The sequence below is a fragment of the Pelophylax lessonae genome (assembly GCF_965119305.1).
Source record: "Pelophylax lessonae genome assembly, chromosome: 1".
In the NCBI taxonomy this organism is placed as follows: domain Eukaryota; kingdom Metazoa; phylum Chordata; class Amphibia; order Anura; family Ranidae; genus Pelophylax; species Pelophylax lessonae.
The window spans coordinates 74,601,408-74,625,471 of NC_138768.1; the positions used below are offsets into that span (position 1 = coordinate 74,601,408).

Below are 24,064 nucleotides of genomic sequence, written 5' to 3' on the forward strand. Positions count from 1 at the left end.
CTTCCCGGTCCTTTTTCAAAGCCTAATTGAACAAGCTGAATTTAGAAGCTGATTGGCTATCATGTACAGCTGCACAGGATTTTGCACTCTCCAGTTTTCGTAAACCAACCCCACAATATAGAACATAATAAAACACAATACAAAAATTCTCAGCAATCATACCAGTTAGCCAGAAAAAAACAAACTCTATCATTGCATTAAAACGTTTTGTATCATATGTCTGCAGAATCCCAGGGATCGATGGTGAGTGGCAACCTTAGCCTGACTCCAACCAGGCCACGCCCAAACATGTTTCACTCCGCCCATCAGAGCTCTGAGGGGCAGAGCGAAACACATTGGAGGCGTGGTCTGGTTGGAGTCCAGGCTGAGGTTGCAACTCCCCATCAATCCCTCAGACTGTACAGATGTGTGGCTATAGGGAGACCTTTCTTCACACTTAGTGATTACAGGAGCAAGGACGAGCTCCCTCCGAGACCAGCACTCTTAGCAGTGGACATCAAGGACTTGTACCCCTTTTGAGAGCTAAAGTGGCACATGTATTGGGTCTTTTGGGTCATCACCATGATTTAAGTATCATACAGAGTTTGCAGGTCTGTATCTACAGCAAAGAGGAGGTCCCCAATCTGCCTTTCCCCTAAAGAACCTAAATCTCCTCTCTGGGTCCCACCAACCCCCATCCCCCTTTAAGCTGAACCATCAAAGCAATTATTTCTGAACTTCAAGCAGCCAACAATGCTTAATTCTGGTTTGGGTAGCGATGTAATGGTGTGCCATTTTTTTTTATCATGAAAGTCATTATTATTTTTGAAACAGGAGTGTACTTTAAAGCAATATTTCTGTTTAAAAAGTTATCAGTACTCAATATTTTTTTTTTGTTAATGTCAACAATATTTACTGTAAGAGCCGGTTCACACTGAGGCGATCCGACTTCGGGGGGCGACCTGTGAAGTCGCGTGCACCGCTGTGCACCGCGACTTGCAGGGACTTCACATAATGGAAGTCTATGCAAGTCGCTCCCAGGTCGCCCCAAAGTAGTACAGGACCCTTTTTCTAAGTCGGAGTGAACCGCGACCTACCGCGACTTGTCAGGCTGACAAGTCGCCTGACAAGTCGCGCTAGTCTAAATAGGCTCTAAGAGCTTTGCTAGATGATGTGATGCGTAATATATATCATTACCTCCAGGAATCTTAATATAGCTTTCCTCACTCCAATCACTCCAGTGCTTGCTGTCAGCTTTGCATCGGACCTGGATCACATAGTCCTCTCCAGGTGTCAAGCTAAACACCTTTAGCTTGGTTTGATGGTAAACAAGATGCTCCTACAAGGTGAGACAACACAATGATCAGCATCCACATGCAAAAAAAAATACTGTGTGCCATAGGTACCAAAGCATCTCCATTAAGAATGGTCTAGATTTCCCACACTCACCGATTAAATTTGAACATTTAGATATCGACTGTTCTTGCTACTTGCTACTATAGAGGATATACTAAAAAGACACCACTGACTGCTCTTTGTTTTCCTTCCTTCTCCCACATCCTTCCTAGCTAAGGCTGGCCATACACCAGTAGGATTCCTTTAAAGAAATTGTATTTTCGGAATGCTTGTTCAATTTCCTAATAGTTAATAAAGACAAATTAATGATTGCTTTTGATTGTAGTGACAAAGAAATTTGAGGAAAAGAGTGAGAATTTTTTGAACAAACACAATTCTAACATTAAATGTGGATTTTGTGTAGGAAAAATTGTATTTATTGTATTGTGCACATTCCTCCCAAAACTAAACATAGAATGGAGACATTGTCATGGCAAATCAACATTTTTTCATACCATATTCACTGAGTCCATAATGGTATTATCAAATGCTCCGATAAACATTTGAATGAAATTCTACTGGCCAGCTCTTCCTCTTTGCTACAAGCTAACCTGTCTCAGAACACTGTCCTAAAATAGATACAATAAGCCAAACTTCTGCCCAAAAATCCGGTCAAGTGTTTTAACAGAAAAATACAGCTCCTAGACTTTTTAAAATAGAAAGGTCCTCTTTTGAATTAAGAATCTAGTGGTTTTTGGACTTTATTTTTTGAAATCTGATACAATACATCATTATTTATATTATCTGAATAAGATCCATTAAAAAAAAAAAAAAACATTTTAATAAAGGCAGGGGTATTTATTGCTCAGGGCCTGCAGGGTCAATCTACAGTGGCGCATTGTATGGGTGGGTGACCATGGACTGTGACAGGAGATGGGTATACGGGTGCTCTGTGAGGAAGTGACACACAGGCCACATCTGGCGGAGTGTTTATTGAGGACTGACACTGGCACTGTCCCTATTTCAGAAGTGGTGACGCCAAATAATACATTACATCTGTCAGCCTTTTTTGTAAGCCTGTTTTTGTGGGACACGGTTAGTCTTCTATACCCAGGTTGGCCTGTCCACATTAAAGGCTTCCATCTATTTTTCTGTCCATAGAGGGTTGGTGGTGTGCAACCAGTGTGAGACTAACATGTGTGGACCTATAATACACTGTGATTGGTATACAGTCTTCCACTCAGTCATTGGGTCGTCCATTCAACTCGGATGATCCCAGACCCTTAGTTAATTTAGAATGTGGGTTTCCCTGTTGCCAGCTGTGGTTGTCCTTATTGTGGTGTCCTCTGCCCCAATGTCCACCCAGGAGACATACAGTTTCTTGCCCTAAATTTGTTGCCATTACCGTCTTGTCCTGGGGAAGTGGCTTTTGCAGCGAAACGTGTTGGAACATACGAAAGTGGCTCTCTAATCTACTATCATACTATACATTAGCTTTTGAAGAATCATCCAGTGGCATTACACATGTGTTTAGGTCTCTTACATTCTTACGGGCATCTGTATGGGTGTTTTTATAAATTTTTGCTTTTTTTATTGACTCAATGGGGTCTTCTTAAAAGATTGTTTTTTAAGATGATTTTATAACATACTTTACTCTATTCATGGTGTCGCTATGTAAGATATTATTTTAAACAAATTTTGTTTGTACATCTACCATGACATATTTTCAGCTGTAGGTACAGTAGGTGTCTACTTGATATTAGTCATTTTAATATAGGATGTGTCCATGCATCAGTGTCTGCATTTGTTGACTGCCTCTGAAGACCAAAGCCAACCATAGATGGATCGATTTTCTTTCCTTCAACCATGGGTGTCCCTCCCGTGGAGCTATTGTGTTCTCCCGGTGGAACGGGGGGTGGAGGGAGCTTACATGGAATAATTGCTTGGAAAAAACCAACATGCTGGTTGTACACATATTAATTGATTTCTCAACTTGGGTACAATCAGCCTGCTGAACCGGCCGAGATATGAACCGTCAATTACTGGCTTAAGATCTAGTTCAACTGTGTGTGGAACCTTAGGTCCTTCTATTAACAGCATAGCGTTAAGTCATCTGAAACTTTAGACTTTAGATCAGATTTGCAATAACCACCTTCTGGCTGCAAAAGAGTAACTATACAGATTTATGTGTAATATTTCAGATTTATTTTAAAGTAAGTCTAAAGAAAATACAAGAAAACCCACTCTATGTTCTTTGAATTTGAAATGTTTTTGGCTGGGTATCATTTTTCTGATATAAAACATGGCATTCTCACCTCCCACACATGCTTCTTCTCCTCCTTTAGTCGGACCTCATACTGAAGTGTGATCCAGCCCATTTTCACATCGGCCTTCTCAGGTGGGACCCATGTCACCAGCAGATAGGGTAGGCTAGACTTTTCAGGTTCATAGAGGAGGGTCAAATTTCTAGGTGGGTAAGTTTTCACTGCAGGAAATAAAGGTCATTATTTATTAAAGGAAAACCACTAAAGCACAAGCATAATTAAAGAACAAGAAACACAAAAAACTGCATGTGAATGCAGAGAGAGATGTCCTCTTCTGCAGGTACATTTTCAAGGTTCAAGTCTCTTGTGCATATGGAAGTTTGTAAGCTGGTTACATACAGCACTGGCTTTCCTAGTCACCTGACTAGTGGACTGAGATTTTGTGATATTGCCATCCTTTTCTGCTGAGAATTCCCAATTTCAGGCTTGGGATCCCCCTATTAATTTCCCCCCTCCTTCCCATTGGAGCACCCTTCGACTTCTGTTGCTGAGTGAATCCAGAATGTTGGAGACAGCAGCTCTAGTGCAGCATTTTCCTGAGAGCTCTGGACATGGTGCTAGACTTGGAAATAACTGAAAGAACTAAATCGATTTTTTACCTGTATTTAATTTTTGGGAAAAGAGTGTAATGGCCATGCACACCACAGATCAGGCTGACATTTTACATGTGTTCCAAAAACAGAGAAAGTCAAAAACCTCTAAACTTGCAAGCTTGGATATTTTTTACTTTATTTATGGAACTTAGTTAAAGAGAAACTTTTAAGGATATACCCATAAACTGGTGTCACAGAACATTGTTTTTTTTTCTAGGCAAAAGTTTATTTTCAAAAGTAGGTCAGCAACAGCAGCACATATATTTCTATTGTGGTAAGGGCAAGGTTCTTCTAATGTTAACTTGACTGTCATTTTAAACATTGGACAACCATTGTTACTTTTTTAGCCAGAAAAGGCACCTCTTTGTGCTTCACTGATTTAGTGTTTTTTATTTAGTTTTTTTACTATGGTCTGGTGATTCTGTTCTGAGCCAGGCACAATCCAACTGCCATTCCGCTGTGCAATGAGAGTAGTTTTTGGCCATCTAGGTTACTTTTATTGACAAAGTGCAGGCAGGTCAGTGGGTCTAATTCCAGGATTCATGAAACTCAAGTTTCCCCTGTAACTATCCTTAACCTAGTGTGTGTTCTTTTATAAAGTCTTGAATCTGGGGTGTTTTTTTGATTAGAGCTGTTCTGTCAGTCAATATGTTTGCCCTCAAACTTCATTCATTCTTTGGGTTTGTCTATTTAGGAGCAACTTCTTCATCATCCAGTGTTGGTGCATCTTCTGAATCTCCCTATTTATCTACTGCTTGTTCCTGTGTTTGAATTAGGACATTGTGTCTTGTGTATCATAACAGACCCATATTGGATGGAGCTTCTAAACCTACTTGAATTTGTACTGGCGTTCTTTATGTTTCAGTCTGTCTATTTTTGTTCTCAGGGTTGTTCAAAAGGGGCTGTCCTGCCCAACAAGTCATACATTTTATAGCTCTGGAGGAGACCAGGATCTCCTAATACTTTCATTCCTGTGAAAGCCATTTCCCATCAGCTGCCATTCTCTTTCCATCAGTTATATTCTCCTGTCTGCCTCTCATGAGCCTTTACTTGCTATGTTGTATGCCTGCCCTCTGCTCAGACAGCTCCTGCTTTGCCCTACACTTTCATTATGCTCCTGTCATCAGGTTCCCTTGCTCCAAGAGTTCCCAAAACCTCTACAGATTGGAAGCAGCCCCCTCTACCCTTGACAGAAACAAGATTAAATTGAATTATGCACAGAGGAAACTTATGGGGAACAAATGTAACATAATACACACACTAAAATGTGCTCCTGGGATTACAGGACTCTGTAGTTATAGACAATGGAGAAGAGTAAGGCAGAGGTCCAAATAGGAGAACTCTACTTGGGGTGCTCCTGGGATTATGGGACTCCTTAGCTATAGACAATGGAGAAGAGTAAGGCAGAGGTCCAAGTTAGAGAACTCTTCTTAGTGTGTTCCTGGGATTACGGGACTCCTTAAATACACAGGAATGCAGATAGAGTAAAAAAAAAAAAAAAAAAACAGTTAATTTGTATTGTCTGCACTTAAAGGAATAATATAGCCAACATTTTTTTTATAGTTTTGGATAGAGCAAGGGAAGGTTATAACCCCTGTCAATTGTTTTGCCATCTGTATCCCATTGGAGAGATTTACATTCAATTCCTGTCCCTATAGCCAAATCAGGAAGTGAGAGGAAATCCCTACAAATGAAAGAATCCCTTGGGGACCCCCATGTCACCAGAATGAATGTCCCATTGGAAGATTTTCCCTCTAATACTTTTCTGGGGACAACCTAAAATGTGGGATTTTCTTTTACTTTCCCCTTCAATGATAATGGAAAACAGGACAAATAGAGAGGGTGAATCTCCATAACAGGGGCACAGACAGCAATAAAAACCTGATAGGTGTTCTAATCCGTCTCCACTCTGACCAAAACTAACGTTTTGCCTTTAGTAATACTTTAACCGCTTTTTGACCTGCCACAGTACATTTACTGCGGTGGGGCAACCCATACAGGCACAATAACATACCTGTACGTCGAGAGCCATTTCTGGGTTGGGGGGCGCAAACATGCCCTCGCCCACCTACTCTACTGTGATTAGACATAGAAGGAATTTGTCAGCAGATCCCGGCCAATGATTCATGGCTGGGACCTGCTGATCGACTGTGTCGAATCACAGCCCAGAGCCCTGCGTTGACAAACAACACAGGCTCTGAACAGAAGGGAAATATCACTTTGTTTCTTCTCCCTGCAGGGAAAAGAAACAAATCAATCTGTAGTGAAAAGCAGCACATATTACACACATTAACACTAGTTAGGCACACAAATAATCCCTTCATTACCCCAAGATGTTAACCCCTTCCCAGCCAGTGTCATTAGTTTAATGACAGTGTATAGTATTAGTGTCACTGGTATGGTCAGTGTCAGTTAGTCACTTCCCACAAAGTGTAAGTTAGTGTCAGATCTCACGCTCCCACTATAAATCGCTGATCACTACAATTACTAGTATAAAAAAATAAAAATTCCAGGACATATACAGTACCATTCAAAAGTTTGGGGTCACTTAGAAATTTCATTTTTTTTTTAAAGAAAATCGCTGTTTTTTTAAATGAAGATAACATTAAATTAATAAGAAATACAGTCTAGACATTGTTAATGTGGTAAATGACTATTGTAGCTAGAATCGGCTGAATTTTAATGGAATATCTACATAGGTGTAGATGTCTATTTCCAGCAACCATCACTCCTGTGTTTTAATGGTACATTGTGTTAGTTAATCGTGTTAAAAGGATAATTGATGATTAAAAAACCCTTGTGCAATTATGTTAGCACAGCTAAAAACTGTTGTGCTGATTAGAGAAGCTATAAACTGGCCTGCCTTTGAGCTAGTTGAGTATCTGGAGCATCAGCATTTGTGGGTTTGATTAACCGCTTGCCGCCCGCCCGCCGTCATATGACGGCGGAGCGGAGCGACCATTATCCTGGGCCGCCGTCATATGACGGCGGCACTTTAAGCAGGGCAGGCGCGCGATCGCGTGCGCGCCGCCCTGCACTGCCGGTGTCGGGGTGTCCCCGGGACACCCCCCGTCACCGGCAGGGGGGAAACAGCCAATGGGCGTGGCTGTTTCCCACGTGATCGGCTGTGTTCCAATGACACAGCCGATCACAATGAAGGCGCCCATCAGATGACCGCTCATGCGCGATCGGGAGCGCGCAGCGCGGTCATGTCGGTGGCACTGTGTTCCGTAGGAACACAGCTGTCACCGGCGGTAGTAAACAGTCACTTGACAGTGACTGTTTACTATGTGATCGGCTGTGAATCCATTCACAGCCGATCACAAAATGTAAACAAAGAGCAGTAACTCACTGTTACTAGCTCTTCTCTCCTCATACAGTTTCCAGTATGAGGGGAGAAGAGCTAGAAATAGTGAGTTACTGCTCTGTGTACCTGCAAAAAGTAAAATCACACTAATAAATGTCCCCACACAGTCCTCAGCCCCCCCCAATGTCACCTGTCACCCAACAGTCACCTCATCAGTGCCCAGAAATTGACACCCATAACGTTCACATGTGAGCGCAGCGATCGCGGGCAGAATCACTGCGATTCTGCCCGCGATCCGGAAATCATTGCAAATCGCGGGACGCCTGTGCGTTGCCCCTGATTTGCAATAGCACCCCAAACGCTGTGCGATGTTGCCGCCATTTCCGCCTGCCGAATCGCGGTAACATTGCGCAAACATCGCATGACGCCCAAAAAAGGTACAAGAGTTTTTATTTGGAGCGTCATGCGTTGTTTGCGCGATGTTACCGCGATTCGGCAGGCGGAAATCGCAGCAACATCGCACAGCATTTGGGGTGCTATTGCAAATCACGGGCAACACACAGGCGCCCCGCAATTTGCAATGATTTCTGGATCACGGGCAGAATCGCAGTGATTCTGCCCACGATCGCTACGCTCACATGTGAACATAGCCTAAAGTTCACCGGTCACCAGAGACTGCCATCAGTACCGCCGTGCACCATCGCCGTCACCTGTCACCCATCAGTGACCATAGCCCGTCACCTGTCACCCCATCAATCACCGTCACCTGTCACCCCATCAGTCATCGTCACCTGTCACCCCATCAGTCATCGTCACTTGTCACCCCATCAATCATCGTCATATGTCACCCCGTCAGTGACTGTCATCTGTCACCCCATCAATCATCGTCACCTGTCACCCCATCAATCATCGTCACCTGTCACCTCATCAATCATCATCACCTGTCACCTCATCGTCACCTGTCACCCCATCAGTCATCGTCACCTGTCACCCCATCAGTCATCGTCACCTGTCACCCCGTCAGTCATCGTCACCTGTTTGCCATATACATGCAATCACTTACTGACCGCCTAACGACTATATGCGTCGGCCATTAAAAGCTAAATACTGGGGTTATGGCAGCAGATAGCCCCCATAACCCCGGTATTTTTTGAAACGGCGGGCGGTCGGCTTTCAGATAAGGGTGGTCCCAGTGGCGGATTCGCCGCGGAATTACCCTTATGGTGCAGGGGAAGAGGTGCCCCCCCCCCTCCTGCCGCGTCCCAGACGTTTTCCCAGCTTACCGGACCCGCCGGCAGCGGGGAAAACTATCCGGTCCCGGATCCTCAGAGACAGGAAGTCGAGTGAGGGCAAGATGGCCCTCACTCAACTCTATGGTCTTGGAGGACCGGAGCTACGTCAAAAGACGTTGCCTAGCAACCGGATTAAAGGGCCGCTTTTTTTTTTTGCTTTTTTTTTTTTCCTCTTTCAACAATTTTTTTTTTTTTTTTTCCTTTATTAGTGTAGTTGTGAGGTGTGAGGTCTTTTTGACCCCAGATCTCACAATAAAGAGGACCTGTCATGCCTATTTCTATTACAAGGGATGTTTACATTCCTTGTAATAGGAATAAAAATGATCAAAACATTTTTTTTTTTAAACTGTGTAAAAATAAAAAAATAATAAATAAAATAAATAGGAAAAAAAAAAAAAAAAAAAATTAAAGCGCCCTGTCCCCGTTAGCTCGCGCGCAGAAGCAAATGCATACGCAAGTCCCGCCCACATATGTAAACGGTGTTCAAACCATACATGTGAGGTATCGCCGCGATCGTTAGAGCGAGTGCAATAATTTGAGCCCTAGACCTCCTCTGTAACTCTAAGCTAGTAACCTGCAGAAATTTTTAAAATGTTGCCTATGGGGATTTTTAAGTACCAATGTTTGGCGCCATTCTGTGAGCATGCGCAATTTTGAAGCATGACATGTTGGGTATCTAATTACTCAGCGTAACATTATCTTTCACATTATGGAAAAAAATTGGGCTAAATTTACTGTTTTCTTATTTTTTAGTTAAAAAAAGTGAATTTTTTTCAAAAAAATCGCATTTGGAAGACTGCTGCGCAAATATGGTGTGATAAAAAATATTGCAACGATCTCCATTTTATTCTCTAGGGTCTCTGCTAAAAAAAAATATATAATGTTTGGGGGTTCAAAGTAGTTTTCTAGCAAAAAAAATGATTTTAGCTTGTAAACACCAAGTGTCAAAAATAGGCCCAGTCTTAAAGTGGATAAATGGACAACTTTGTGTAAAGCGCTACTTGGATGTTAGGCCTATGTATGTGGCCAGGCTGTAAAAAAGTGTTACACATGTGGTATCGCCATACTCAGGAGGAATAGCAGAATGTATTTTGGGGTGCAAGTTTTGCTATGTACATGCGATGTGTTAGAAATATTGCATAAATGGACAGCTTTGTGTAAAAAAAATGTGTTTTCATTTTCTTTCCACATTTTCCAAAAACTTGTGGAAAAAAATGACATATTCAAAAGACTCATTATGCCTCAAAAATTATACGTTGGGCTGTTTGCTTTCCAAAATGGGGTCATTTTATGGGGGTTTCCATTGTCCTGGTGCTCCAGGGCCTTCAAAAGTGCGATAGGTTGTTAGGAAATGATATGTGTAATTTGTGCTCCTAGAATGCCGGACGCTGCTACTCGGATGTTAGGCCTCTGTATGTGGCCAGGCTGTGAAAAAGTCTCACACATGTGGTATCGCCATACTCAGGAGGAGTAGTAGAATGTGTTTTGGGGTGTAGTTGCAAGTATACATGTGCTGTGTGAGAGAAATAACCTGTTAATACGGCAATTTGTAAAAAATAAAAAATAAAAAAAAATAAATCTTCATTTTGCAAAGCATTGTGGGAAAAAATTACAACTTCAAAAAACTCATCATGCCCCTTATTAAATACCTTGGAATGTCTACTTTCCAAAAAGGGATCATTTGGGGGGTATTTGTACTTTCTTGACCTTTTAGTGTCTCAAGAAATGAGATAGGCCTTCAGTACATCAGGTGTGATCAAGTGTGATCAATTTTCAATGAATAGCACCATAACTTGTGGACTCTATAACTTTCACAAAGACCAAATAATATACACTTATTTGGTTTTTTTTTACCAAAGATAAGTAGCAGTATAAATTTTGGCCAAAATTTGTGAAGAAAAATGACTAATTTGCAAAATTTTATGACAGAAACAAAGAAAAATGCGTTTTTTTCACGATATTTTCAGTCTTTTTTTATTTATAGCACAAAAAATAAAAAACCCAGTATTGATCAAATACCATCAAAAGAAAGCTCTATTTGTGTGAAAAAAAGGACACAATTTTTGTATGGGTACAGTGTTGCATGACTGAGTAATTCTCAGTCAAAGTGTGAGAGCGCTGAAAGCTGAAAATCGGTCTGGGCAGGAAGGGGGTGAAAGTGCACTGTAGGCAAGTGGTTAAACTCTCAAAATGGCCAGAAAAAGAGAACTTTCTTCTGAAACTCGACAGTCTATTCTTGTTCTGAGAAATTAAGGCTATTTCATGCGAGAAATTGCCAAGACACTGAAGATTACCTACAACAGTGTGTACTACTCCCTTCTGAGAACAGCACAAAGCGGACTCTAACCAGAATAGAAAGAAGTGGGAGGCCCCGGTGCACAACTAAGCAAGAGGACAAGTACATTAGAGTCTCTAGTTTGAGAAATAGACGCCTCACAAATCCTCAACTGGCAGCTTCATTAAATGGTACTCGCAAAACGCCAGTCTAAACATCCACAGTGAAGAGGCGACTCCGGGATGCTGGCCTTCTAGGAAGAGTGGCAAAGAAAAAGCCATATCTGAGACTGGCCAATAAAAGGAAAAGATTAGGATGGGCAAAAGTACACAGACATTGGACAGAAGAAGGTTGGAAAAAAAGTGTTAAGTGAAATCTAAGTTTGAGGTATTTGGATCACACATAAGAACATTTGTGAGATGCAGAACAAGTGAACAGATGCTGGAGGAGTGCCTGACGCCACCTGTCAAGAATGGTGGAGGTAATGTGATTGGTCTGGGGCTGCGCAGGAGTGACATTATCACGGCTCCGGCCAATCATCGCGCCGGAGCCGTCTCTTCCGGCCAATCACCGCACCGGAGCCGCCGAACCCGGAAGAGACGGCGAGGGATCATGGCAGCGCCCGCAGCGATGTCCGGGGGTCCGTGTGGGGGCTTGGTTCAAAGGTAAGTTACACATAATGGGCTAGTATGCGATGCATACTAGCCCATTATGCCTTTGTCTTGCAGGTTTTTTTTTTTTTCCTAGGGTTTACAACCGCTGTAAGCCAATTCAACTTGTGGGAGGTGCTTCAGGAAGCGTGGGGTGAAATTTCTTCAGATTAACTAAATAAAATGACAGCTAGAATGCCAAAGGTCTGCAAGGCTGTAATTGCTGCAAATGGATAATTATTTGATGAAAGCAAAGTTTGAAGGACAAAAGTATTATTTAAAAAAAAAAAATCATTATTTCTAACCTCGTCAATGTCTTGACTATATTTTCTACAGGGATTTTTTTTTTACCAAAGACACGTAGCAGAATACATTTTGACCTAAAATTATGAAGAAATTAGATGTTTTTTTTAAACGGATAGGTTTTATAGCAGAAAGTAAAACATATTGTTCAGTTTTGCTATGAAATGTCTTTAACAGTACAGAAAATGTTCAGTTGAAATTGACTAATGACTACTGGCTATACCATGACCTTGATAAAGAACCATCACAGACTAAAGCTGGATACACACTATACAACTTTTGTTGGCAGATTTCCATTAGATTTACCTTCAACTATGTAGTGCAAGGGCCTGCCTGATTGCATACAAATTGAAAGTGTTTAGATTTGACCTCATATTATATGGTTTTGGTAAATCTAAAAGAAAAAATCTAAAGACAATTGTATATAGTGTGTATGGTCCATTAGGCTGCCCAAAGATGGAATGTTTTTTCTGATTGAAAGAAAAAACAAACAGATGCAGGTGGACAGAGGAATCCGCTGTGTTCTTGTATTCTGACAGTGGGGACTCCTCCGTTGTCAGAATACACTGATCAATGCTGCAGCTGGTTGGCTGTAGGTACTGATCAATTGAAATGTTTCCATCATTCTTGTTTGTAGGCAGGTGCATTCTGCTCGCTCCACTGCAGGTGGTGCTCAACCACAGCGACAATGCAATGTGAGAGGAAGTCATGGGGAATAGGGTTCCTCTATGGTTTCCTAAGTCACTGGGGCAGTAATCTGATTGGATGCTGGCTGTCCATGTGACTCTTGCAGCCATCTTAAGTGTGGCAGAGTCCATTTAAGACCATGGCCCCTGTGCTTTTGCAAGTGGGTAGATTAGGGAAAGATACCCCGTCTGTTGGGGACAGTACTAGCGGTAAGGAAAGGTTCCTGATGAGGATGGAAAGCATAGGGTCATATTTATCTGGATACTTTCCTGATTGGGCACGAGATGGCCAGGCTGCATTCTGTCTCTACAGACACTGTTGGTTTGGCTGGAACCTACTTCTTCATGTTATTGGAAACTGAGTAAGCCCAGCTAGGTAGATGTCTTACCCGGTTTGTTGTGAACTGTTGCTGCATTACTTCAATACATGTTTTATATTGCACCTGACTGTGTGAATAATTGCTGCTGCACCATACTGCACCCCACCTACATTTTTGACAGCAGTTGATCTTTAGATCAACTTTTGTAGAGCGGCAGTGGCCAAAGAGAGATAGAAAATTTGTCTGGTCCTTGCTGAACCGCCAGAATTTCAATCCATCTATGGCCAGCTTTAGTGGACAGTATTTAAATTCTGGATAACATATCTTTATACCTTCTCTGATGTAGTGCATCTTTAGACCCCTTTAGAGTCCCTTGTCCCTATGTCCGCCCCCCCCCCCAGAGGTTTTTGTGACCCTTTGACATCCTCCGCCATTGCCGCTGTAAGTCTTTGGGGGAATGTGTGAAATCTGTTTAACCGCCTGTTGCATATGTAATTCAAATTACTTATTATTAAAATGTACAATTGTGTATGTAAATATGTACAAATAGAAATATATAGTTGTGTGTAAAAAATTCTTGTTGTATTTAACAGAATGTGACACCCTCCATCAATGGTCTTAAAGGAAGCAATGCATTATAGCACAACGCGTTGACCAGCAGAAGAGGATCGGGTGGACAGATTACTGGGTGGGGCTGGGGAAGACCCAGCTGTCATGGTACACGTGGGTACCAATGACATAGGCAGAGGAAGACGGAGAGTCCTAAACGATTTCAGGGACTTAGGCGCTAAGTTGAGGACTAGGACCTCCAAGGTAGTATTTTCCGAAATACTACCTGTACCTCGAGCCACACCAGAGAGGCAGCGGGAGATTAGGGAAGTTAACGAGTGGCTGAGGAGCTGGTGTAGTAAGGAGGGTTTCGGGTTCCTGGAGAACTGGGCCGACTTCTCAGTCGGTCACCGGCTCTTTGGTAGGGACGGATTGCACCTAAATGGGGTGGGTGCAGCCGTACTGGGTGCGAGGATGGCCGAAAAGTTAGAGGGGCTTTTAAACTAGGGAATGGGGGGGAGGGTACAGATGTAGAATTAGCCAGTGGAAAGCAAGATTCAGAGGGCAGAAATGGAGGCATTAGCGGTAGGGTGTTCGGAGCTCCTAAACCCAGGGTGGGTACGGGGAAAAATCAAGAGAGCAGCCTAAAAACATCAAATGAGGATAAATGTAACCAATCTAAATTACGAGGCTTGTATACCAATGCCAGAAGCCTGGCCAACAAGATGGGAGAGCTGGAGCTGCTGATGTTTGAGGAGGACTTAGATTTTGTGGGGATAACTGAGACTTGGTTCGACAGCTCTCATGATTGGATGGCGACCATTCAGGGGTATTCCCTTTATCGCAGGGATAGAGAGGGTAAAAAAGGGGGAGGGGTATGTCTGTATATTAAGAACAGTATACAGGTAAATATGAGGGATGATATTAATGGAGCTATGGACGAGGCAGAATCCCTATGGGTAGAGCTTCAAAGGGAAGGCACGGTGGGGAAGGTAATATTGGGCGTATGCTATAGGCCCCCCAACCAGAGTGAGGAGGGGGAGGCGGACCTCATGTTACAGATAGGATTGGCAGCAAGGATGGGAAATGTCATTATAATGGGGGACTTTAATTATCCGGATATAGACTGGGCAGAAGGAACCGCGCACTCAGCCAAGGCTAGGCAGTTCCTAAATATTTTGCAGGACAATTTCATGGGTCAGATGGTGAATGCACCGACAAGAAACAATGCGGTACTTGACCTACTGATTACCAACAATGCAGACCTGCTCACGGATATAGAAATACGGGAAAACTTAGGGAGCAGTGACCATAGGTCAATTGGTTTCAGTATTAATCACAGTAATAGGAAACACAAAGGTAATATTAAGACGCTGAATTTCAAAAGAGCCAATTTCCCTAAACTGCGCTCACTGCTAGAAAATATAAAATGGGATAGAACCCTGGGAACAAAGAACACGGAGGAAAAATGGGAGTGCTTCAAGAGCATACTTAACAAGGGGGTGGGCCAGTGCATTCCACTGGGAAATAAATTTAAAAGAACAAAACTAAACCCTGGGTGGCTAAACTCCAACATAAAAATGTATATTAGAGCTAAAGAAAAGGCCTTCAAAAAATACAAGACTGAGGGGTCAGTGGCAGCATTTAAGCATTATAAAGAGTGTAATAAGAAATGTAAAGATGAAATCAGGGCGGCTAAAATAGAACACGAGAGACATATAGCGGAGGAGAGTAAAAAGAACCCCAAGAAGTTCTTTAAGTATATAAACAGTAAGAAAGCGAGGCCAGAACACATTGGCCCCATAAAAGATGATAAAGGAAAAATGGCCACTGAGGACAGAGAAAAGGCGGAAGTGTTAAATAATTTCTTTTCTTCAGTCTTCACAAAGGAATCGGGGGTCTACACGAACCCAGCTTGTAAGGCCAAACTAAATAATACACCTCAGGAAGTGCCGCCATGGCTAACAGAAGATAGACTTAGAGCTAAACTAGAGAAGCTTAACATAAATAAATCCCCGGGACCGGATGGCTTGCACCCGAGGGTTCTTAAAGAGCTCAGCCAGGTGATTGCCAGACCATTATTCTTGATCTTTATGGATAGTTTACAGACGGGTATGGTGCCAGCTGATTGGAAAAAAGCCAACGTGGTACCAATATTTAAAAAGGGGCCGAGATATATTCCGGGTAACTATAGGCCGATCAGCCTAACATCTGTAGTCTGCAAAATATTGGAGGGGATGTTAAGGGACCACATACAAGACTTTAGTAATGAAAACGGTATTATAAGTATTAATCAGCACGGATTCATGAAAAATCGTTTGTGCCAAACCAATCTATTAACCTTCTATGATGAAGTGAGCTGCCACCTAGATAAAGGTAAGCCTGTGGATGTGGTGTATCTGGACTTTGCAAAGGCCTTCGACACCGTTCCCCACAAACGCTTACTGTACAAACTAAGGAAGATAGGTATGGACCATAAGGTGAGTACCTGGATAGAGAACTGGCTCCAGGGGAGAGTACAGAGGGTGGTGATTAATGGGGAGTACTCGGATTGGGCGGGTGTGGAAAGTGGGGTCCCCCAGGGTTCTGTCCTGGGACCAATCCTGTTTAATTTATTCATAAATGATCTAGAGGAGGGGATATCTAGTACAATCTCAGTATTTGCGGATGATACTAAATTAGGCATGCCAATATCTTCTATGCAGGATGTGGAAACCTTGCAAGCGGACCTGAACAAAATAACGGAGTGGGCAACTACATGGCAGATGAGATTTAATGTTGAAAAATGTAAAGTAATGCACTTGGGGGCCAGAAACCAGAAAGCAAGCTACTCGCTAGGGGGGGAACCTCTGGGTGAGTCTAGGATGGAAAAGGACTTAGGGGTACTGGTAGACAACAGGCTTGGCAGTGGCATGCAATGCCAGGCCGCAGCAAGCAAAGCCAACAGAATACTGGGATGTATAAAAAAGGGGATTCACTCCAGAAATAAAGAGATTATTCTCTCGCTCTACAAGACTCTGGTCCGGCCACATCTGGAGTATGCTGTCCAGTTCTGGGCACCGGTCCTCAGGAAGGATGTGCTGGAACTGGAAAGAGTCCAGAGAAGGGCAACAAAAATAATTAGGGGGATGGAGGACATCAGCTATGAAGAAAGACTACAAGCCCTGAACTTATTCTCTCTGGAGAAGAGACGATTGAGGGGGGATATGATATCAATGTACAAATACTGTACTGGCGACCCGAGCATAAGGAACAAACTATTCAGAGAAAGGAGATACAATAAGACTCGTGGCCACTCACTAAAACTAGAGGAAAGGCGGTTTAACCTTAAAGTGCGTAAGGGGTTCTTCACTGTAAGAGCGGTAAGGATGTGGAATTCTCTTCCACAAGCAGTCGTATCAGCAGGGAGCATTGATAGTTTCAAAAAACTGTTAGATGGACACCTTAAAGACCACAACATACAGGGGTATACAATGTACGGCTAAAAGCAAACACACACACACATCATAGGTTGAACTGGATGGACTGATGTCTTTTTTCAACCTCACTAACTATGTAACTATGTAACTATGTAACTAAAAAAAGAGACCCAATATACAGACACCTTCAGTGGTTTATGTAACCTGTATCATATTACTAGAGAGGTGGTATATAGGGTAGTGATCGACCAATATCGTTTTTTTAATGCCGATACCGATATTTTGGTCATCGGATATCGGTATCGGCTGGTATCGCCCGATATTTTCGGACATGTAAAAAAAATTGTTTTCTGCAGGTACTACTTGTGGAGGGATCTGGGGGTCTACAAGGCCCCAAACCCCTCCTCGGCACTGAAAAGCATTCAAAAGTTTGGCTATCTTGAATGCTATCAGTTTTTTGAATTCGGTGACGGGTTTTTTACATGGAGATCCGGGTCTTCTCTTCGGCCTCAAAATGATACGCTCAAGTGTGAATGGAGTCTTTATAAAAGAATCAAAAAGTTTTATTGGCACATATCTTAAACACAGTCTCGGCCTCAGGTAATGTGTCAGTCCACTAGCTGTAAGCCTGGGTTCATACATATGCAATGCCAGACATCACAAGTGATTTGCACCGCATTGCTGTGCAGATCACATGTGATATCTGTGCAAATGTGAATTCAGCCATACAGTTGTATGGCTAAACTTGCATTCGATTTGCACGAAAAAGGTGCAGTAAACTTTTTTTTCCCGCACTGGAATCGGATCGCATGGGTCTGATTCCTGTCTGAATTCACAGTTCGCACTGCGATCTGCGAACCGACCTGGCAGTGTCATTAACTTTGTATTGACACCCACAGCGGTTCGCAGAGGGAAGTGTGAACTGCCTGCGGGGGAGATGCGATGCGGGAACCCGCACTAGAATCTCGCTGGTTCCCGCATCGCATATGTGTGAACCCAGGCTGGGACTAGTTCTTGCATTTTTTTTTGTAGTGTTTAGATTCGGTTTGATCCTGGGTGATATTAGGGTGAGTGCTGATGGGCTTTGGTTCACATAAAGTCATGATATGGCAAAGCAACTGCACCAGCAATAATTTCCGAATGATCTCAAAAGAGCCATCAACTAATGTAAAAAGCAAAAACATTTGCAGCCCAAAGACCATCATCAACACAAGCCCTTATTAACAGCCATAGTTATAACCAGACCCCCAAAAAAGCAAACAAATATGCAAACACACAGAAATACTGGCGGCTTTTTTTTACCATTCTAGACGCAGCATGAGCATACCATGCATGTGTAAGCAAGTATAGAAGCTCTGCCTACTAAAAATAACATGCATGTATTCATAGTCCAGCAGCTATAAATACACATAGGCTATAGGATTGCAGAGCTTGCCAGTTAAGCCTATTTATGAAGCATATAGATGCAAGGCAATAGTTCAAGGAAAGATATTTTATCCTTAAGCTGAGGTTGTGTTTCATGGGTGACATTTTCTGAAAATGTTCCACACAAAAAACTCTCACTTCATCTGTACATGCTCGAGAAGAAATAAATAAAAAAATAAATAAATCACAGATTCCCATCTACATCATTCAGGTGTACACCTTATATTATTTTTATTAAAGATTTATATTGATAGGGTTGTGTGTCTTTATTCTTCTATTACTGTAGTGTAGCCCCATGCACTTATTCACTCCAGAGGCTGCTGTGGGATGCACTGCTCATGCCAATAGTGAATTTTTAATCAGTTTGCATTTTGAGTAATTTTAACGCTCAGACAAGAATTCTTGTGAATTTTTGCTAAAGGAGAAGTGCAACCAAAGCTTGCATGATAACATGGTAACAGAAATTTGTATGTTCCATAATTTTCTATTGGGACAATGACTGGGGTTCTAACCCTTCCATACTTTAATCACATTATACTCACTAGATGTTGCTAATGATTATAGGAAATAAATACTTAAAGGAGAAATACAGCCTAAGCTCCTTTGGTTGCACTTACCTGTAGATCACAGGAGTGCAGGTCATTTTGCACTCCTGTGACGTGTTTTTAGCAGACAGTGGGCTGAAACCTGCTGTCAGGTGATGTCACAGAGCCTGTACAGGCTAGGGAAAGATTGCGACAATATGTTCGGGATCCGCCCACGATCCTGAACCGGCCCCTGCATCAGCCTCTCAGCAAGCTGCTGAGAGCCTGAACAAGCCACACCTGCCCCCTCCACAGGCCAGCGCTCCAATGAGTGCAGGGGGTCAGAGCAGAAAGCTGCTGACTGACAGTCACCGCCTCCCCGCTCAGGGAGCTCTGAGAACAGTGGTTTTTGATTGCTTGGTTCTCAGGGTTTGAGCTGGTGGGGGACCAATGCTACATCCACCTAGGTATGATTTAAAAAAAAAAAAAAAAAACAGCTCTTTTAATTTTACTTTTAATGTACAGTATTTACAGCTGAATTTCATGTACACATTTGTACAAGCTCTCTAGAAGGTATTTATAGATCAGGGCAATTGGTATTGACAAGAACTAGTAAAATAGACTTGACAAATACAGATTGCAAACAAGTCTATTGCTTCTAAGTCACGTCACACCTGACTTGCTTTGATGCAGTATACAGACATGTACTAAAAATGAGAAACAATGAAAAACCTTTTTAAAAACTTTAACACAGTTAGGAAGGTTATGAATCCTTTACAAATTAATTTTCCTATTACTGCCTGCTGGAGCCCGAGGACCGCACCATAAATGGCAAAGGCGGCAGGTCAGGCACTAAGGATTTTTTAGGACACAACCAGTTGAGCTCATCTGATTATCTGTAAGTGATTTTGGAAGGAAACATACATGGACGTCTATTTTCCTGCCACCAGCAGGTACAAGTCCCCCCCCCACACAGTCGAACGTCCGGTCGCTGGGGGTGCACCCCCCCCGACCCCCATCACCAGTTAATGCCCGCCCCCCATATCAAGAAAGTGGCCAGACCTACCCAAACAGCCCCAGCGTGGGGGCAGATGAGGGACTTGGAAAGGGGGTTGCATTCGGGAAGGAGGGGAACCCGGGGATCAGACTGTCCCAAGGAGTGGGCCACGTCCACCCCAAAACCCTGTGGGGGGAGAGGGGGGACAGCTACTCACGATACCAGGAACCAGGCAAGCACCGCTCCAGACAGAACCCCTCTCCATTGAAATTGGGGGGCTGTTGGCCAGGAGGAACACTGCGACTCGGGCTGAGGCCCAATGGTATGCGACCTTGTGAGGCATTTAACTCGCAGACCAGCCCCCGTCCAGTGGGGCTATTTCGTGGCCAACCTAGCGCAGAGCTGAGGTCAGAGCGTGCTCGCTGGCCAGACTGGGGTGACCACTGGATCTAGATTATTTAGGCCATCGCCCAGTCTGGTAGTTGATTGTAGATCTCACAGGAAAAAATACAGGAGGAAAAAAATGTTCTATCCAAAAAATGTTGCCAGGACCAAAGATCCCAGCAAGGTACTAGGTCCTTACTTCTGACTAGGCAGAAGAAAATTAGTAGCTATAGCAGAGAGAGGGAGTACACCCCCTGGGAATAATTATTTTCTTCCTAGTGTCCTACTCCTGTAGGGGGCAATATAACCCAATGATTATGAATATCAGGAGCTGTATCCGTCAATGAACAAAAGAGAAAATAGCATTTTTGATTTACCATAAAATCCATTTCTCTGATGTTCATTGATGGACACAGCACCCACCCCTCTGTGGAGTTATAATTCTCCTGACAATGCTTGTAACAAAACTGAGTGGCTATAGCAGACGAGAGTACACCCCTTGGGTGTTGCCAGAAGTCTTTTCTTCCTAGTGTCCTACTCCTGTAGGGGGCAATATAACCCAATGGTTATGAATATCAGGAACTGTGTCCCTCAATGAACAAAAGAGAAGTCAGTTTGTTTTCTTTTTTAAACTTTATTCTATTTTCATCTGGTGACCTGGCCAGTAAGTCTGTTGTTTTTCAAAAGAAAAAAAGCTCTTCCGCAAAATGTATTACAAGCCTTTGGTATCACTTTAAAAGATGCAAGATGGAATTGGATAAAACTCTAGCAGAAAACGAATTAAAGTGGTTGTAAAGGCAGATGGTTTTTTACCTTCATGCATTTTATGCATGAAGGTGTGCAGCATCCCCCCAGACCTCCCTTAATACTTACCGGAACCCATCTCGATCCAGCGATGTGCACGGGAGCAGCGGCTCTACCGGGTCCCTCCCTTCTCATTGGCTGAGACATAGCAGCGGGAGCCATTGGATCCCACTGTTGTCTATTACAGCCAGTGATGAGGAAGAACTGAGACTAGTTAACATTTTCTAGAACAGGAAAATGCAAAGTGCAAACAGCTGTCTTTTCACGTTTTGCTTACCTATATCACCAATCTCAAACCGATAAAAATCAGACACGTTGGATCCCAATGCGTTTGTTGCTTTCACGTAGACAAAGTAGTACATCCAGAGAGAAGAATGAGCCTTATCGAAGAAGCAGGTGTAAGGTCCTGAGGAGTGATAGTCTGGGCACTCTTGCTCAGTTTTATTTCTGAAACACAAATGAGGGATAATATAAAACCCACAGAAGTAAAAATGCAAGATCCTGTTGATTCCCTTAATATATTAGACTCCGCTTCATCATCATAAATTACAGTTCTCAGTTAAAAAAAAAAAGAAATCCTGCAAGGAAAAAACATTTTGAAATGTACTTGCCCTTCCCTGGCCTGTGCCCATGGTGTCTAGGCAAGGGTGAGGCAAGATCCTGGGGAATGTGGAATATTCCAAATCTCGTGAAAAGTTGATCCTGATATTTAAGATATTCCTCATTCTCCAGAGAAAGTGTGACGTCACCCCCTGGCAGCACAGAAGTCAGGAATAAGGTAAAATATGTACTAATTTCTTTCCACCAACAGTTTTTTTTACAAACTTAGACTTACAGTAACTAGACTTTGCTATTTTACTGTATAGAGCTGTGGTCTTCAAACTGTGGTCCTTTGCTTGCATTTATCAGGCGCTTGGGGCACTATTGCATCCACTGATACCAATAGGGCATAATTCCCCCTACTGACACAAATGAAGGGGCTCTATTCCTCCCTAAGACGGAGCACATTTTCTCCCAATGACACCAATAATGGTGCCCAATGACACCAATGATGTTCTCCCATTTTCTCCCGCTGACACCAACAATGCGGCTCAATGACACCGATGAGGGGCACAATTCCTGCCAGTGACACCAATGATGGAGCACAATTTCTCCCAATGACAGGGCACATTTTCTCCCAATGACACCAACAATGGGGCCCAATGACAGGCATAATTTCCCCCCACTGACACCAATGAAAGGGCTCTATTCCTCCCAATGACGGGGCACATTTTCTCCCAATGACACCAAAAATGGGGCCCAATGATAGGGCAAAATTCCCCCCACTGACAACAATGAAGGGGCTCTATTCCTCCCAATGACAGGGCCCATTTTCTCCCAATGACACGGCAAAATTCCCCCCACTGACAACAATGAAGGGGCTCTATTCCTCCCAATGACAGGGCACATTTTCTCCCAATGACACCAACAATGGGGCCCAATGACAGGCATAATTTCCCCCCACTGACACCAATGAAAGGGCTCTATTCCTCCCAATGACGGGGCACATTTTCTCCCAATGACACCAAAAATGGGGCCCAATGATAGGGCAAAATTCCCCCCACTGACAACAATGAAGGGGCTCTATTCCTCCCAATGACAGGGCCCATTTTCTCCCAATGACACGGCAAAATTCCCCCCACTGACAACAATGAAGGGACTCTATTCCTCCCAATGACAGGGCACATTTTCTCCCAATGACACCAATGATGCCAACAATGGGGCCAATGACACCTATGAGGGGCAGAATTCTTGCCACTGACACCAATGATGAGGCACAATTACTCCCACTGAAACAAACAATCTGGCCACCCCCCCCCCCCCCCCCAAGTCTAAAGGACAGTAAACTTGCCCTTTGTTTAGAAAGTTTGGCGACTTAGAGTATAGAGTATAGAGTATAGTAAAAAAATAAAAATAAATCCTTTTATTTTAGGATAGAGTGAGGAAGTAAGGAAAAAGCTGGAGAGTTTCCTCCTCTTGGTTTGTCCTGGTGACCATTGCCAGAAGGTGCTGGGAAATTTAAAATGTTGCAGGAATAGAAGGTAAATCTCCCACTAAGTACACCTGTTCCATTGAAAAGGGATTTCCCCTTTTAGTTATTTTATATCACTTTGTGTTCTGTCTTGGGCACAAGAAGTGAAGGAAAACCTATTCAATGAGACTCATGCAATATAAAAAGCTGCACAAGGGGTTTAACCAGTTTCTTTATCAGGCTTTGACAAAGCCATACATGGATTGAAATTTGACCGGTTCAGCAGGGACTGGTTGAATTTTATTCCATGTATGGGCCAGCTGATTGTACAGGAGTCGATCTATCAATTGACTTCTGTACAACCAGCCAGTCAGGTTTTTCCGAACAATCAGCAATGATCAGTGTATTCTGACAGCGGGGAAGTCTCCCCACCGTCAGAACACAATAGCACAGTAGGACTGATTCCCCCATCCACTTCAAATGTGTGGATCGGGGAATGGGATCACATTTTTATGCTCAACCTGCTGGATGAATGAAAAAAAATATTAATGCAAGACCAGCCTAAAAATAATTTACTGCAACCAAACAGAATTCTTCTTTCACTGATCTGCCTATGCAAACTGAAAGCTGATTGCTTAAAATAAAACTAGAGGCAATTTTTTTTTCTCATGTTGGGTAGACCAAGGAAGCGTTATAACCCCAGTCAGTTTTATTTTTCCCATCTGTGTCCCATTGGGGAGATTTCTTTTTACTTCCTGTCCCATAGCTAAAACACAAGGGTTAGAGGGAACCTCTACAAATAAGGGAATTCCTAGTTGTCACCAGAACGAATGTCCCATTCAAAGATTTCTCCTTTATTCCTGTTCTGGTGACAACCCAAAATTTGG

The 24,064-nt window shown here is 43.0% G+C and overlaps 1 protein-coding gene across 2 annotated transcripts in view; it reads right to left on the reverse strand.

The window, feature by feature from the left end:
* The window catches only part of PRLR (prolactin receptor), a 122,689-nt gene that overhangs the window by 11,745 nt on the left and 86,880 nt on the right, over positions 1-24,064 (reverse strand). For both annotated transcript variants that reach the window (XM_082271024.1, XM_082271025.1), the window contains exons 4-6: positions 21,444-21,613; positions 3,630-3,799; positions 1,177-1,318 (exon numbers count right to left, since the gene is read on the reverse strand). In XM_082271024.1, coding sequence (XP_082127150.1) covers positions 1,177-1,318; positions 3,630-3,799; positions 21,444-21,613 — 482 coding nt within the window. The remainder of the gene's footprint in view (positions 1-1,176; positions 1,319-3,629; positions 3,800-21,443; positions 21,614-24,064) is intronic.